Raw genomic sequence first — 14,757 nt, 5'->3', positions numbered from 1 at the left:
AAACATTTCATTTATTTGTATGTCTTAAAAATATGACACAACCATTTAGTAAATAACTTGCAGTGCCGGTATACATAAAACTCACAAACAACATTAAAAGGTTGAATAAATATATACTTTATTATTATCAAATGCCTTGTAACAGTTCATGCATTTTCCTGGTAGCGAGCCTAATCTTTGTCCATTGAGCAGTGTGACTGCGTGTGTAAGCATCAGCCCTGAGCTCTCATCATTCAGATTTTAGACACAGACCTTCATTAACACCCACACAGTCCCATGACGACAACCGGACAGTAGTGAGACCAGTACACAGGACAACACAGCACTGTTGACAGGACATGTCCAGGGATGAGATCAGGACAGGTTCAGCACAGTGAAAAAGGGAAAGGTTCTGCTGGTTTTGGGGGTGGGTCTGCTGGGTCAATTTCAATGATGTATAAATCACCTACAGGATTATGGATGCCAGAAAAAAGTACAATCTAAAGTAAAAATTCTATGCACAGAGACTGACAGACATACTGTGAAGTAGCACAAATACATTCACTATAGACTATACATTTTACACAAAAGTGCATACTCATAGTCAATGAGAGGCTAACACATGTGAGTGGAAAGTCATTCCTGCATAAAAGAACCAAAACTACCATGTTAAATGTATAAAGAACCATTCATGCATGTGCTTTTAAACCAGGGGGTGAACATGTCACTAAAAAGGGGGGGAAATGTGTCACTAAATACAAATTAAGTGGAAAATAGGAATCGCCCCACGTTAAAAGTTAGGTAGGCTCTTTAGTCCAGACGATCCTATCCGGCAAATTAGGGCACTGTATGTAAATATATTTAAATTTGTATCAACATGCCCACATGATCAGACTGAGTATTTCAATGGCAAAAGGACAATAAATTATGAAAAATATATTTTGAGTTATTTACATGAAATAAACACACACACAGTGATGTATTATACATACAGTGATGATTTAAAAATGCAATTAAAAAGACTGCATGGTGACTTTAAGCTGTTTGTGTAAACTATTTCGCAGTAGCCAAGCCATCTTGAATTGGGTTGACTTTATCCCCAAACTCCTTCTCACGGTGCTCAAGCAGAATTCCCTGCATGGGGAAGAGAAAGAGAACAGACATGGGTCTCAAAACTGGTATCTGTGGAAGTACAGCAAGTGGTCATTGTATAAGCAGGAATAAATTATGAAATGCACACCATGCGTAAATGATAGCAGAATAAAAGCACACCCACTGATACATACTTGCACTAGACCTGAATCCTAATTTTAGATAAATTAAGGATACAAAGTATATTGAAAGCAGGTGCTTCCACACAGGTGTGGTTATTAAGCATTTCTCATCCCATCATGCTTAGGGTCATGTATAAAAATTCCTAGTTGCCCGTTATTTTGTCTACAATGGCTAGAAGAAGAATCTCAGTGACTTTGAAAGAGGGGTCTCAAAAGAGCATAGGGGGTTAAAGTGTGTATGTGTGCATCAGTCACCAGATCTCAACTCAATTAAACACTTATGGGAGTTTCTGGAGCGGCGCCTGAGAAAGCGTTTTCCACCACCAGCGAAACACCAAATTATTGAATTTCTCGTGTGAAGAATTGTGTGAAGAATGGTGTCACATCCCTCCAATAGAGCTCCAGACCACTTGTAGAATCTATGCCAAGGTGCATTGAAGATGTTCTGGCGGCTCATGGTGGCCCAAAGCCCTATTAAGACACTTCAAATTTTATCGGTCACATACACGTACTTAGCAGATGTTATTGCGGGTGTAGCGAAATGCTTGTGCTTCTAGCTCCGACTGAAAGGATTAACACAGGAGATGAGAAGCAGGTACAGGGAGTGAAGGTTTAATAACTGACGGACATTAACAGAACGGGAACAGCGTCTGGACAGGAACACATAACAACAATTAATACGGACACAGGGAACACCACCGAGGAACAGACAAATATACAGGGGCAATCAACCACGTGAAGGAGTCCAGGTGAGTCCAATGAGCGCCGCTGCGTGTAATGATGGTGCCAAGTGCGTGTAAAGATGGGTTGCCTGGCGCCCTCGAGTGCCTGGGAGGTGGAGCGGGGGCAGGCGTGACACCGACAGTGCAATAATATCTAACAAGTAATATCTAACAAATTACACAACATATACCCAATACACACAAATCTAAGTAGGAATGAATTAAGACTAAATACATATGGACAAACGATGTCAGAGCGGAACGGCTCTAGAGAGCCTTGCAGTTGCGGGCGGTGCAGTTGCCGTACTGGGCGGTGATACAGCCCAAAAGGATGCTTTCAATTGTGCATCTGTAAAAGTTAGTGAGGGTTTTTGGTGTTCAAGCCAAATGTCTTCTTCCTCTTGAGGCCTTCTTCACCACACTGTCTGTGTGTGTGGTCCAGTTTGTTAGTTATGTGTACGCCAAGGACCTTGAAGCTTTCCACCTTGTCCACTATGGTCCCGTCGATGTAGATAGGGGGGTGCGCCCTCTGCTGTTTCCTGAAGTCCACGATCGTCTCCTTTGTTTTGTTGAGTTGATTGAGAGGTTGTTTTCTAGGCACCACAGTGCCAGAGCCCTCACCTCCTCTCTGTAGGCTGTCCCTTCATCGTTGGTAATCAAGCCTACTACTGTTGTGTTGTCTGCAAACTTTTGATTGAGTTGGAGGTGTACTTGGCCACGCAGTCATGGGTGAACAGGGAGTACAGGAGGGGGCTGAGCACGCACCCTTGTGGGGCCCAGTGTTGAGAATCAACGGAGTGGAGGTGATGGTAATCAAGCCTGTCAGGAAGTCTAGGACCCAGTTGCATAGGGCGGGGTTCAGACCCAGGGCCTCGTGCTTAATGATGAGCTTGGAGGGTACTATGTTGTTGAATGCTGAGCTATAGTCAATAAACAGCATTCTTACATAGGAATTCAGTGTGCAGAGTGATGGCGATTGCAACATCTGTGGATCTATTGGGGCGGTAAGCAAATCGAAGTGGGTCTAGGGTGGCAGGTAAGCTAGAGGTGATATGATCCTTGACTAGTCTCTCAAAGCACTTCATGATGACAGAGGTGAGTGATACGGGGCGTTAGTCAATTATGTTCAGTTACCTTTGCCTTCTTGGGTACAGGAACAATGGTGGCCATCTTGAAGCATGTGGGAACAGCAGACTGAGATGGGAAAGATTAAATATGCCCGTAATGCTCTGAGGACGCGGCTATGGATGTTGTCTGGGCCAGCAAACTTGCGAGGGTTAACACGTTTAAATGTTTTACTCACGTCGGCCACAGAGAAGGAGAGCCCACAGTCCATGGTAGCGGGCCGCGTCAGTGGCACTGTGCTATCCTCAAAGTGTGTGAAGAATATGCTTAGCCTGTCCGGAAGCAAGAAGTCGGTCTCGGCGATGTGACTGGTTTTCCTTTTGTAGTCCATGATTGTCTCTAGTCCCTGCCATATCCGTCTCATGTCTGAGCCGTTGAATTGCAACTCCACTTTATCTCTATACTGACGTTTAGCTTGTTTGATTGCCTTGCGGAGTGAATAACTACCCTGTTTATATTCTGCCATATTACCAGTCACCTTGCCATGGTTAAATGCGGTGGTTTGTGCTTTCAGTTTAGCGCAAATGCTACCATCTGTCCACGGTTTCTGGTTAGGGTAGGTTTTAATAGTCACAGTGGGTACTACATCTCCTATACACTTCCTTATGAACTCAGTCACCATATCCGTGTATACATCTAGATTATTTTCACAAGCTACCCGGAACATTTCCCAGTCCACGTGATCAAAACAATCCTGAAGCGTGGATTCCGACTGGTCAGACCAGCGTTGAATAGTTTGAAGAACGGGTCCTTGCTGTTTGAGTTTCTGCCTATAGGACAGGAGGAGCAAGATGGAGTCATGGTCAGATTTGCCGAAAGGAGGGCGGGGGAGGGCCTTGTAAGCATTGCAGATGTTTGAATAGCAATGGTCGAGAGTCTTAGCAGTGCGAGTAGTACAGTCGATATGTTTTAGAACTTCGGCAGCCTAGTCCTCAGATTTGCTTTGTTCAAATCCCCCGATACAATAAATGCAGCCTCAGGATATGTGGTTTCCAGTTTGCATAAAGTCCAGTGAAGTTCTTTGAGGGCCGTCAAGGTAACGGCTTGAGGTGGGATGTAAATGGCCGTGGCGATGACGGAGGCGAATTCTCTTGGGAGATAATATGGTCGGCATTTAATTGTATTCTAGGTCGGGTGAACAAAAGTACTTAAGTTTGTGTATGTTTCTAGAATTACACCATGAGTCGTTAATCATGAAACACACCCCTCCATCCTTCTGCTTCCCCGGTTAGATATTTATTCCTGTCATTGCAATGTATTGAGAATCCTGCTGGCTTTACAGATTCCGACAGAGTCTCCCGAGAGAGACATGTTTCCGTGAAACAAAGTATGTTACAGGCCCCGATGTCTCTCTGGAAAGAAATCCTTGCTCTAAGCTCATCAACTTTGTTATCCAAAGACTGAACATTAGTGAGTAATATACTCAGAAGCGGTGGGTGGTGTGTGCGCCTCCGAAATCAAACCTCGAGTGCCTCTCCTCCGCCGGCGATGTTTTGGGTCGGCCTCTGGAGTAAGTTTAATTGCTCTTGGGAGAGTGAACTGCTCCAGGGAAGTATTATTCCTGGTCGTAATGCTGGTAGTTCTGGTGAGTTACCGCCACTCTAATATCCAATAGTTCTTCCCAGCTGTATGTAATGACACAAACATTTCCTGAGCTAATAATGTAAAAAATTGTATATAAAAAAAACTAAATACGTCAAAGTTTCCTAAGAGCTAGTTGCGATGCTGCCATCTCTGTCAGCGCAAAATGTTGTTTTTTCCTTTATTTTAGCAGTTACCTGTATATGCTCACGTAACTATACAGACCTTCTGCAAATTATTTTAGTATCGCACTTCCTAACATCCAATACATATGAAATAGGTCACATATTTGCAGATCGATTCTTGCTATTTCTAATCAGTTCCAACTATATCTCCACTTTTGTTTGTTATTGCTTGGATAGAGTGCCCAGTTCAAGCAGTATAGCCCTACCTGATCTTCGGGCCCAATGACGAACACTCTCCCCAGTAAAAGACCTTCTCCTTTGATTATATTTCCTGTGCAGCCCTTCCTATTGGCCCTCCACAGGCTTCTCCACACCCCGATACGCAGCAACGCAGACAGGAATATATAATGCTCCACAGGACCGTATAATGCTCTCTGAGGAAAAACAGGTTTGGTTATTAGATGGAGGGATACAGTGACATTGGTAGGATACTGTACTTTGCTGACATCTACAGTTGGATGTATATTTGAAAAGATGTCGTGAAATAAATGTTATATCATATATTGTACAAAGGTGTGCAGTGTGACTGAACAAACGCTGGAAACATGTATTTTACAAGGAACTGTGTACTTTATCGTCTCATGTGAATGTTAACTTTCTAAATTCATGAGTTAATCACTGACCTTTTGGTCTACATAGACTTCCCCAGTAAAAAATGTCTTGAAGGCGTCCAGCTCTTGGCCAATGTTCTCTTTGAACACGGCTAAGAGAGGGATCCCCAACTCCTCTAGCTGGGGCTTCAGAGAGGACAGCTCCTAGAGAGAAAGAGAGAGAGAGAGAGAGACAAAGAGACAAAGCGACAGAGACAGACAGCGAAAGAGAGCGAGAGAGAGGCATGGACAAACATCAGCACTCGAGTCTGGCTGCTGTCAGGAATGTGAAAGTATAAAATAGACAAGCTAGTCTAGAGGAGACGCCACAACCACAGCGCTCACCTCTCTGCACAACAAGCATCCAGGGCGTCGTACCACCATGATCACTGCCCCAGTCTTCTCCCACAGAGCTTTGGCCTTATATGTCTCATGAACTGAAAGAGACAGAGAAGGGTTAAATATAGCCTACTTCTCCAAATCTATGAAGAGGTCAAACGCTAACAGGAGATCTGTAATCTAAAACAAACATATCTGGCTTACTAACCATTTTACCTATTAATTTGGATATAAAATGTTCAGTGTTCTGGACTCTATTCTTACTTCCTCCGGTGGCCCTTAGGTCAGTGTCCTCCAGAACCTTCAGGCTGGCCCACAAAGGCTTGGTGAGGAACAGGTCTGTGATAGACTTCAGTAGACAAGCTATGAACAGGCCTACTGCCTTCAGAGCCTGGTTAGCAGTCACCATGGCCCACTCAGACACTTCACACCACTCTGGGGGTAAAAATATGGCTCAAGACAGGATGTGAATGGGATAGGAATATGTGGAGTAAAATAGAATAAAGTAGCCTATTCATCCCTGAAATATATTGTCCACTCATGCATAATACATACAGTGTGTGTGTGTGTGTGTGTGTGTGTGTGTGTGTGTGTGTGTGTGTGTGTGTGTGTGTGTGTGTGTGTGTGTGTGTGTGTGTGTGTGTGTGTGTGTGTGTGTGTGTGTGTGTGTGTGTGTGTGTGTGTGTGTAGGTTTGCATGCATGCGTGTGTGTGTGTATCTGCTACAAACATCCCATGGACCCTGCTTTGTTGTGGTGTTTTGTTATGTAATTGCTGGACCCAATCAGTTAGTTGTTTCTGAGCAGTGAGCAATGCCAGCTACAGCCCAGACCTTCAGAGCTGATAATCAAAGCTTACTGCAGTAGCGCTCTGAAAACAGGGCTATATTATTATATCGCTGACTTTGAACGACATTAATTGTAACGCTAAATTGTGTTACTATGAAGCACAGTCATTCAGTGTGACACTGAAAAGAGATTATCAAAGACGGGAATGGAAAACAGCATACAAGAGTGTTATCTTGTTTTATAAAAAACGGAATATGCTACTAAAAAAATAAATTCCTTAAATCACACTTCTTGAGCAATCTATCTACAGATCAGTCATTGTCTTAAGTCAGATCGCATCACTGCTACGCGACGCTCGTCCCTCAACCAATCAGTGCAGGTGGAATTGACGCCCTATCTGACATAAGATAATGCAGGTCAGTAGATGCTGAGAATCCGTCAAGTTCAACAATCAACCTACTGTAAAAATAATAATAATTGATTAGATATAATTAATCAATTAATCAATATAATTGATTAGATAAATTAGATAAAGGAAATTCAACATCAACTAAAATGTATCCAGCAAAAGCTAGCCTTCCTCCTTCATCAATGAAAACCCAATCAATATTTATATTCCATTGATCAAATATTCATTAAATACATTATCAATCAAATTTAGTTGAAGCTATAGCATAGAGTAAGTATGAAAAAAAAATACTCACCAATATCTGTCTCCCTGCTACTATCGAGAGGAGGATTCAATCCCCTGGTCTGGTGTGTTTTCAACCCCTAAGCACTAAGCCCTTTAACCAACCCCAGTCCAATCACATCACTGTACCCGCCCTGTTCAGTATGACCTAACACACACACTGTGGTGGAACACAGCTCACTATGAGCCCCTGTTACGGGGTACTACAGGGTCATATTCATAAGGGCATGCAAAGGCAAACGTTTTAAAATGTTGAGCAACGTAAAACAAAAAGGAGTGTTTGACTGTTCCCAGTGTTTCCAGATGGTACCTCCACGTTTCGGCACGTTAACATACGCTGTGCGCCTAGTGAATAGGACCCAGAGTCTAAAGTAATGGACATTTACTCAAACATTTCCATGAATGAATGGAGATTTCTGCTTCACCGCCAACATTAGCCTAAATGCCCATCACGATGCTATCATTTTGTTCACTCATCCCATTCCTCACTAACCTGGTCCCAAATCTCTTTGTGCTGTTTTGACAATTCCTATGGTTATTGTCACACCAAATGACAAAACAGCACAAACAGCTCTAGGACCAGGCTAATTCTTCACTGCTTTTATTTAGGGATCTGAAATGACACTGTTAACTATATTCTATTTTATGGAATTAGGCTATACTCTGTTTGTTATGCTTTTGGATAGAGACTGGCATGATAGTTGTGTTGAATTGCTGCATGGCTGGTTGTCAAGAAGGTCAAAATGTAATAAATAGGACTGCCTTTATTTAGAATATTCAAACATCTTCTTCCTGAAAAGGGTGTGACGATATTGAGGCATCAAATGTACTGTATACTGTATATATCCTACGCACAGCACAGGTGGCCCACTATAACTACTATTGTACTAATATGATATAAGACAATACTACTACTGTATTGACCCCACTATTTCAGTAAAATATATTAGATAATACTACTACTCTACTGTACTGTACTGTGGCTGTACTGACCCCCTCTGACCGCCGGAACAGGAGGGGCTTAAGAAGGGTCTTAACCTCTGCTTATTTTTAATAAATAAATTTAAAATTGCTTAAATTGTTTTATTATCTCATCAATCTGCACACAATACCACATAATGACAAGCAAAAATAGGTTTTTAGACATTTCTGCGAATAAAAAAAAGGAAATATCACATTTACATAAATACTCAGACCCTGTACTCTGTACTTTGTTGAAGCTCATTCAGAGATTACAGCCTCGAGTCTCCTTGGGTATAACGCTACAAGCTTGACACACCTGTATTTGTGGAGTTTCGCCCATTCTTCTCTGCAGATCCATTCAATCTCTGTCAGGTTGGACAGGGAGCGCCGCTGCACAGCTATTGTCAGGTCTCTCTGGAGCTGTTCGATCAGGTTCAAGTCCGGGCTCTGGTTGGGCCACTCAAAGACATTCAGAGACTTTTTCCCAAAGCCCCTCCTGCATTGTCTTGGCTGTGTGCTTAGGGTTATTGTCCTGTTGGAAGGTGAACCTTCGCCCCAGTCTGAGGTCCTGTGCACTTTGGAGCAGGTTATCGGCAAGGATCTCTCTGTACTTTGCTCCGTTCATCTCCCAGTCCCTGCCGCTGAAAAACATCCGCTGAAAAACATCCGAACAGCATGATGCTGCCACCACCATGCTTCACTGTAAGGATGGTGTCAAGTTTCCTCCAGGCGTGACGCTTGGCATTCAGGCCTGAGTTCAATCTTGGTTTCATCAGACCAGAGAATCAGGCTGTCATGTGCCTTTTACTGAGGAGTGGCTTCCGTCTGGCCACTATACCATAACGGCCTGATTGTTGGAGTGCTGCAGAGATGGATGTCCTTCTGGAAGGTTCTCCCATCTCCACAGAGGAACTATGGAGCTCTGTCAGAGTGACCATCTTGTTCTTGGTCACCTCCCTGACCAAGGCCCTTCTCCCCCGATTGCTGAGTTTGGCCGGACGGCCAGCTCTAGGAAGAGTCTTGGTGGTTCCAAGCTTCTTCCATTTAAGAATGATGGAGGCCACTGTGTTCTTGGGGACCTTCAATGCTACAGACAACTCTGAGACCTTATATAGACAGTTGTGTGCCTTTCCAAATCATGTCAAATCAATTTAATTTACCGTAGGTTGACTCCAATCAAGTTGTAGAAACATCTCAAGGATGATCAATAGAAACAGGAGCATCTGAGCTCAATTTCGAGTCTCATATCAAAGGGTCTGAATACTTACAGTAAATACACAAAGACAACTTTTTTTGCTTTGTCATTATGGTGTATTGTGTGTAGATGAATGAGGAAAACGATCAATTTAATCAATTTTAGAATAAGGCTGTAACGGAACAAAAATTGGAAAAATGGAAGGGTCTGAATAATTTCCAAATGCATTGTATATTTATATTTATTTATATTGAACAGGATAAACGAAGGCAAGTGACAAGGGCTGAATCACCCCCTTCCCCTCGTCACTCCATTTGCGTGTTCACATGCATCCCCCGCCATTTGCACAATTACCGAGGGTGTAAGGCAGGAGTATTCAACTCTTACCCTACGAGGTCCGGAGCCTGCTGGTTTTCTGTTCCACCTGATACTTGATTGCACCCACCTCGTGTCCCAGGTCTACATCAGTCCCTGATTAGAGAGGAGCATATAGAAAATGCAGTGGAACTGGCTTCAAGGTCCAAAGTTGAGCTTTAGGGTTGTAGGGGATAATTAGACCCTCAGACAGACACTTCGACTGAGCCAGCAAGTGCTATCCCCACATGCACTGTGATATGTTTGGAGTTTGTGCAATTTCATACACATGAATGGAAAGGTATAATCATATTGCCATGTGCATTTGTTTATGTCTGTCTGATTTCAAGACTTGTAACAGATTAAATACCTCCCAAATTAAATGTTTAACTGTTACTGAGGTTTATATCTTGTAAAACGACAGGAGGGATTTGTTCATTTCAATGCTTGTTTTACTATTTAAAAGTGGAACATTAATTGCATCAATCAAGTCAGGAGTGTGTCCCGAGGTTGATGGGTTTCTAGATGGGTTCGCTTGACTGTCGCAATTGTGGTGGGAAGCATGCACATGAGCTTCTTGAATTTCCTGTAAAGGAGGCAGAGATTGCTAGAATATGAGCTGTTTAGTGTGTCTGCTGTGCAGAGGCAGCGAGAAAAGTTAAATAATGTTCTAGCGGCTTGGTTATCATGGAGACACTGCAGTCCAGTGCTGTGGCTGCCATTCGCAAGGGGCAGAATCCAGATACCCTTGTCATGAAGAAAGTCGTTTTTTTTGTCAGGTATGGGGACAAATTGCTGGATAATTCTCACTGTATAACCATCACCATGAAAAATCTGAATCCTTGCCTACCACAGTCATGATTATTTGTGTCTTAATGTGAACAATGGGTCTGGTCACCTCTCCTGACAAGGACATCAACGTCTGGTGTCATCTTTGATGGGTCTATAAGATATTAGACACTAAGTGTCTGTTAAGAAGGCGCCCGAAGAGCATGGCTGACATTTTACATGCCGTAACCAGTTGTGCCATTTTGTTTGTTTTTTTGCATTGTTTGTAACTTGTTTTTTTACTTATTTTGTACATAATGTTGCTGCTACCATCTCTTATGACCGAAAATAACTTCTGGACATCAGAACTGGGATTACCCACCACAAACTGGAAGAAGCTTTTTCCTTTAACGAGTCCGACGAGAAAGATATACTGCTCTCCCGGGAACGGGCCCAGATCCCTGTCATTTGCGTGAAGAAAATACAGAGAAAAAGAGGAAGCAGATCGGGCTGCCTTTGGAGAATCCGTAGGCGAGCAAGTAAACTCCCACTGCCATCAATTTTACTTGCTAACATGCAATCATTGGAAAATAAAATTGATGACCTACAATTACGATTATCCTACCAACGGGACATTAAGAACTGTAATATCTTATGTTTCACGGAGTCGTGGCTGAACGATGACACGGATAAAATAGAGCTGGAGGGATTTTCAATGCACCAGCAGAGGGTGTGGGTGTGTGTCTTTTTATCAATAACAGCTGGTGCGCGATGTCTAATATTAAAGAAGTCTCAAGGTATTGCTTGCATGAGGTAGAGTACCTTATGATAATCTGTAGACCACACTATCTACCAAGAGAGTTCTCATCTATATTATTCATAGCCGTCTATTTACCACCACAGACCGATGCTGGCACTAAGACCGCAGTCAACCAACTCTATAAAGCCATAAGCAAACAAGACAATGCTCACCCAGAAGCGGCACTCCTAGTGGCCGGGGACTTTAATGCAAGCAAACTTAAATCAGTTTTACCAAATTTTTACCAGCATGTCACATGTGCAACCAGAGGAAAAACAACTCTAGACCACCTTTACTCCACACACAAAGATTCATACAAAGCTCTCCCCAGCCCTCCATTTGATAAATCTGACCATAATTCTATCCTCCTGATTCCTGCTTACAAGCAAAAACTCAAGCAGGAAGTACCAGTGACTCGCTCAATACGGAAGTGGTCAGATGACACAGATGATACGCTACAGGACTGTTTTGCTAGCCCAGACTGGAATATGTTCCGGGATTCATCCAATGGCATTGAGAAGTATACCACCTCAGTCATCGGCTTCATCAATAAGTGCATCGATGACGTCGCTCCCACAGGGACCGTACATACATACATTATCCCAACCAGAAGCCATGGATTACAGGCAACATCCGCATCGAGCTAAAGGCTAGAGCTGCCGCTTTCAAGGAGCGGGACACTAATCCGGACGCTTATAAGAAATCCCGCTATGCCCTCAGACAAACCATCAAACAAGCAAAGCGTCAATACAGGATTAAGATTGAATCCTACTACACCGGCTCTGATGCTCGTCGGATGTGGCAGGGCTTGAAAACTATTACGGACTACAAAGGGAAACCCAGACGCGAGCTACCCAGTGACACGAGCCTACCAAACGACCTTAATGCCTTTTATGCTCGCTTCAAGGCAAGCAACACTGAAGCATACATGAGAGCACCAGCTGTTCTGGATGACTGTGTGATAACGCTCTCGGTAGCCGATGTGAGCAAGCAGCGGGGCCAGATGGATTACCAGGACTTGTACTCAAAGTATGCATAGACCAACTGGCAAGTGTCTTCACTGCAGACCACCATAGTCTCTGTACCCAAGGAAGCGAAGGTAACCTGCCTAAATGATTACCAAACATGACTCCAATAACATAATTAAGTTTGCTGATGTAACGGATGTGAAATGGATAGCTAGTTAGCGGGTACGCGCTAATAGCGTTTCAATCAGTTACGTCACATGCTCTGAAACCTAGAAGTAGTGTTGCCCCTTGCTCCGCAAGGGCCGCGGCTTTTGTGGAGCGATTGGTAACGACGCTTCGTGGGTGACTGTTGTTGATGTGTGCAGAGGGTCCCTGGTTCGCGCCCGGGTCGGGGCGAGGGGACGCACTAAAGTTATACTGTTACACTGACGACACAAAAGTGGTAGCCCTTATCACCGACAACGATGAGACAGCCGATAGGGAGGAAGTCAGAGAACTTGCAGTGTGGTGCCAGGACAAAAACCTCTCAATCAATGTGAGCAAGACAAAGGAGCTGATCGTGGACGAGAGGAAAATGCGGGCCGAACAGGCCCCCATTAACATCGATGGGGCTGTAGTGGAGCGGGTCAAGAGTTTCAAGTTCCATGGTGTCCACATCACCAACGCTCTATTATGGTCCAAACACACCAAAATAGTCGGGAAGAGAGCACGACAAAACTTTTTCCCCCTCAGAAGACTGAAAAGATTTGGCATGGGTCCCCAAATCCTCAAAAAGTTATACAGCTGCACCATCGAGAGCGTCCTGTCCAGTTGCATCACCGCCTGGTATGGCAACTGCTCGGCATCTGACCGTAAGGCGCTACAGAGGGTAGTGCGTACGGCCCAGTACATCACTGGGGCCAAGCTTCCTGCAATCCAGGACCTATATAATATGTGGTGTCAGAGGACAGCCAATATAATTGTCAGAGACTCCAGTTTACTCTGCTACCACACGGCAAGCGGTTCCGGAGCGCCAAGTCTAGAACCAAAAGGCTCCTTATCAACTTCTACCCACAAGCCATAAGACTGCTGAACAATTCATCAAATGGCCACTGGACTATTACATTGACCCCCCCCCCCCCCCCCCCCCCCCTGTAACCCCTGTATATAGCCTTGTTATAGCCTCTATTGTTATGTTATTATGTTACTTTTTATAATTTTTTACTTTCATTTATTTGATAAATATTTTCTTAACTCTTCTTGTCTTCTTGAACTTAAGGGCTTGTAAGTAAGCATTTCACAGTAAGATCTACACTTGTTGTATTTGGCGCATGTGACAAATAAAGTTTGATTTGATTTTGATATAGAGATTCTCAGAACAGCTGACAAGTGGTAATTTGTTAAATTTGACCTGTGATGGTACCAGGTCGATAAGGTCGATGAGCTCCAATTGTGTGTCTGTTGGTGCTTTCTCAGTGTCGAAAGACAGGGGGCATGATACAAGCTCCAGTTCAGTCTCAATCTTGGTGAAGTATGAGAAGCAGCGGGCAAACTCAGCATGCAAGTCGATCAAAGTGCTACTGTATGTCTCTGTGCGGCACTGCGATATTGGCGTGTTCAGTGCGGCCAATGTCGGAAAATGAGCGAGAGACCGGCTGCTCATTTGTCTGGAGAACAACATAAGTTTGGCATTGAAGGCTTCAATGTTGGAATACAGTTCATGCACAAAAACACCATTTCCCTGCAGTTTCACGTTTAGATCGTTCAGATGCCCCAATATGTCCACACCGAAGCAAAGTCGCCCAGCCAGTCATTGTCTTTCAATTCGGAGAAGTCGTCAGCTTTACCAACCGTATCAAGGAACATACCTATCTCCCCTCTCAGTTCCCACACAGCGAAATACTTTCCCCAGGCTTAGCCAGCGCACGTTTGAATTGTACAAGTCCTGGTGCTCTGCCTCTGTGTCATTGAGAAGCTGAATGAACTGACGATGGTTAAGCCCCCTTGCCCACAAAAAGTTGAGAAGTTTTACAACCACATTGAAACTTTTTCCAACTTTAACACACTTTTACACAGGGCTTCCTGATAAATAATACAGTGAAGAAATATCAATTCCACCGAGTTATGGCTTTCTTCTTTTACTTTGTCTTGTAATTCTTTTAGCAGGCCAATGTTTTTACCGGTTAGATTTGGTGATCCATCTGTTGTGACGTTTGTCAGTTTGCTCCACGATAGATTCATTTTTTCCAAGCAGGCAGAGACACTGTCATATAAATCATAGCCCCTGGTTGTTTCCATCATTGATTCCATCTCAAGAAGTTCCATTGTTATTTCAAAGTTCTCCTTAATTTCTCTGACAAAAATTACAAGTTTAGCAGTGTCTCTGATGTCAGAGTTTTGAGGCCTCCTGGCCTTTTCCTGAGACAGACAGGTAGTGTAGTTAGCATGCTTGCTTAAA

The 14,757-nt window shown here is 43.6% G+C and overlaps 1 protein-coding gene across 1 annotated transcript; it reads right to left on the bottom strand.

The window, feature by feature from the left end:
* Positions 1–140: 140 nt before the first annotated feature.
* LOC129854583 (peroxiredoxin-like 2A) lies at positions 141–6,218 on the bottom strand. The gene is made up of 5 exons (XM_055921854.1): positions 6,060–6,218; positions 5,802–5,893; positions 5,490–5,621; positions 5,073–5,240; positions 141–1,113 (listed from the first exon to the last, which is right to left on the bottom strand). The coding sequence occupies exons 1-5, from the start codon at positions 6,202–6,204 to the stop codon at positions 1,033–1,035; spliced, it is 618 nt and encodes a 205-aa protein (XP_055777829.1). The 5' UTR covers positions 6,205–6,218; the 3' UTR covers positions 141–1,032.
* Between the last annotated feature and the right edge of the window lie 8,539 nt (positions 6,219–14,757).

This window comes from Salvelinus fontinalis, chromosome 1 (genome assembly GCF_029448725.1).
Source record: "Salvelinus fontinalis isolate EN_2023a chromosome 1, ASM2944872v1, whole genome shotgun sequence".
In the NCBI taxonomy this organism is placed as follows: domain Eukaryota; kingdom Metazoa; phylum Chordata; class Actinopteri; order Salmoniformes; family Salmonidae; genus Salvelinus; species Salvelinus fontinalis.
Note: the sequence above shows the minus strand (reverse complement) of the source record. Positions and strands in the feature narration are given on the sequence as shown.

What these genes read in the sequence shown, in the direction of transcription:
- LOC129854583 (XM_055921854.1), bottom strand. Translation starts at nt 6,204, where the DNA reads ATGGTGACTGCTAACCAGGCTCTGAAGGCAGTAGGCCTGTTCATAGCT. An exon ending in CCTAAGGGCCACCGGAGGAA is followed by an intron (nt 5,894 to 6,059) that starts GTAAGAATAGAG and finishes TGTCTCTTTCAG; the next exon opens with TTCATGAGACATATAAGGCC. An exon ending in AAGTCTATGTAGACCAAAAG is followed by an intron (nt 5,241 to 5,489) that starts GTCAGTGATTAA and finishes GTTTTTCCTCAG; the next exon opens with AGAGCATTATACGGTCCTGT.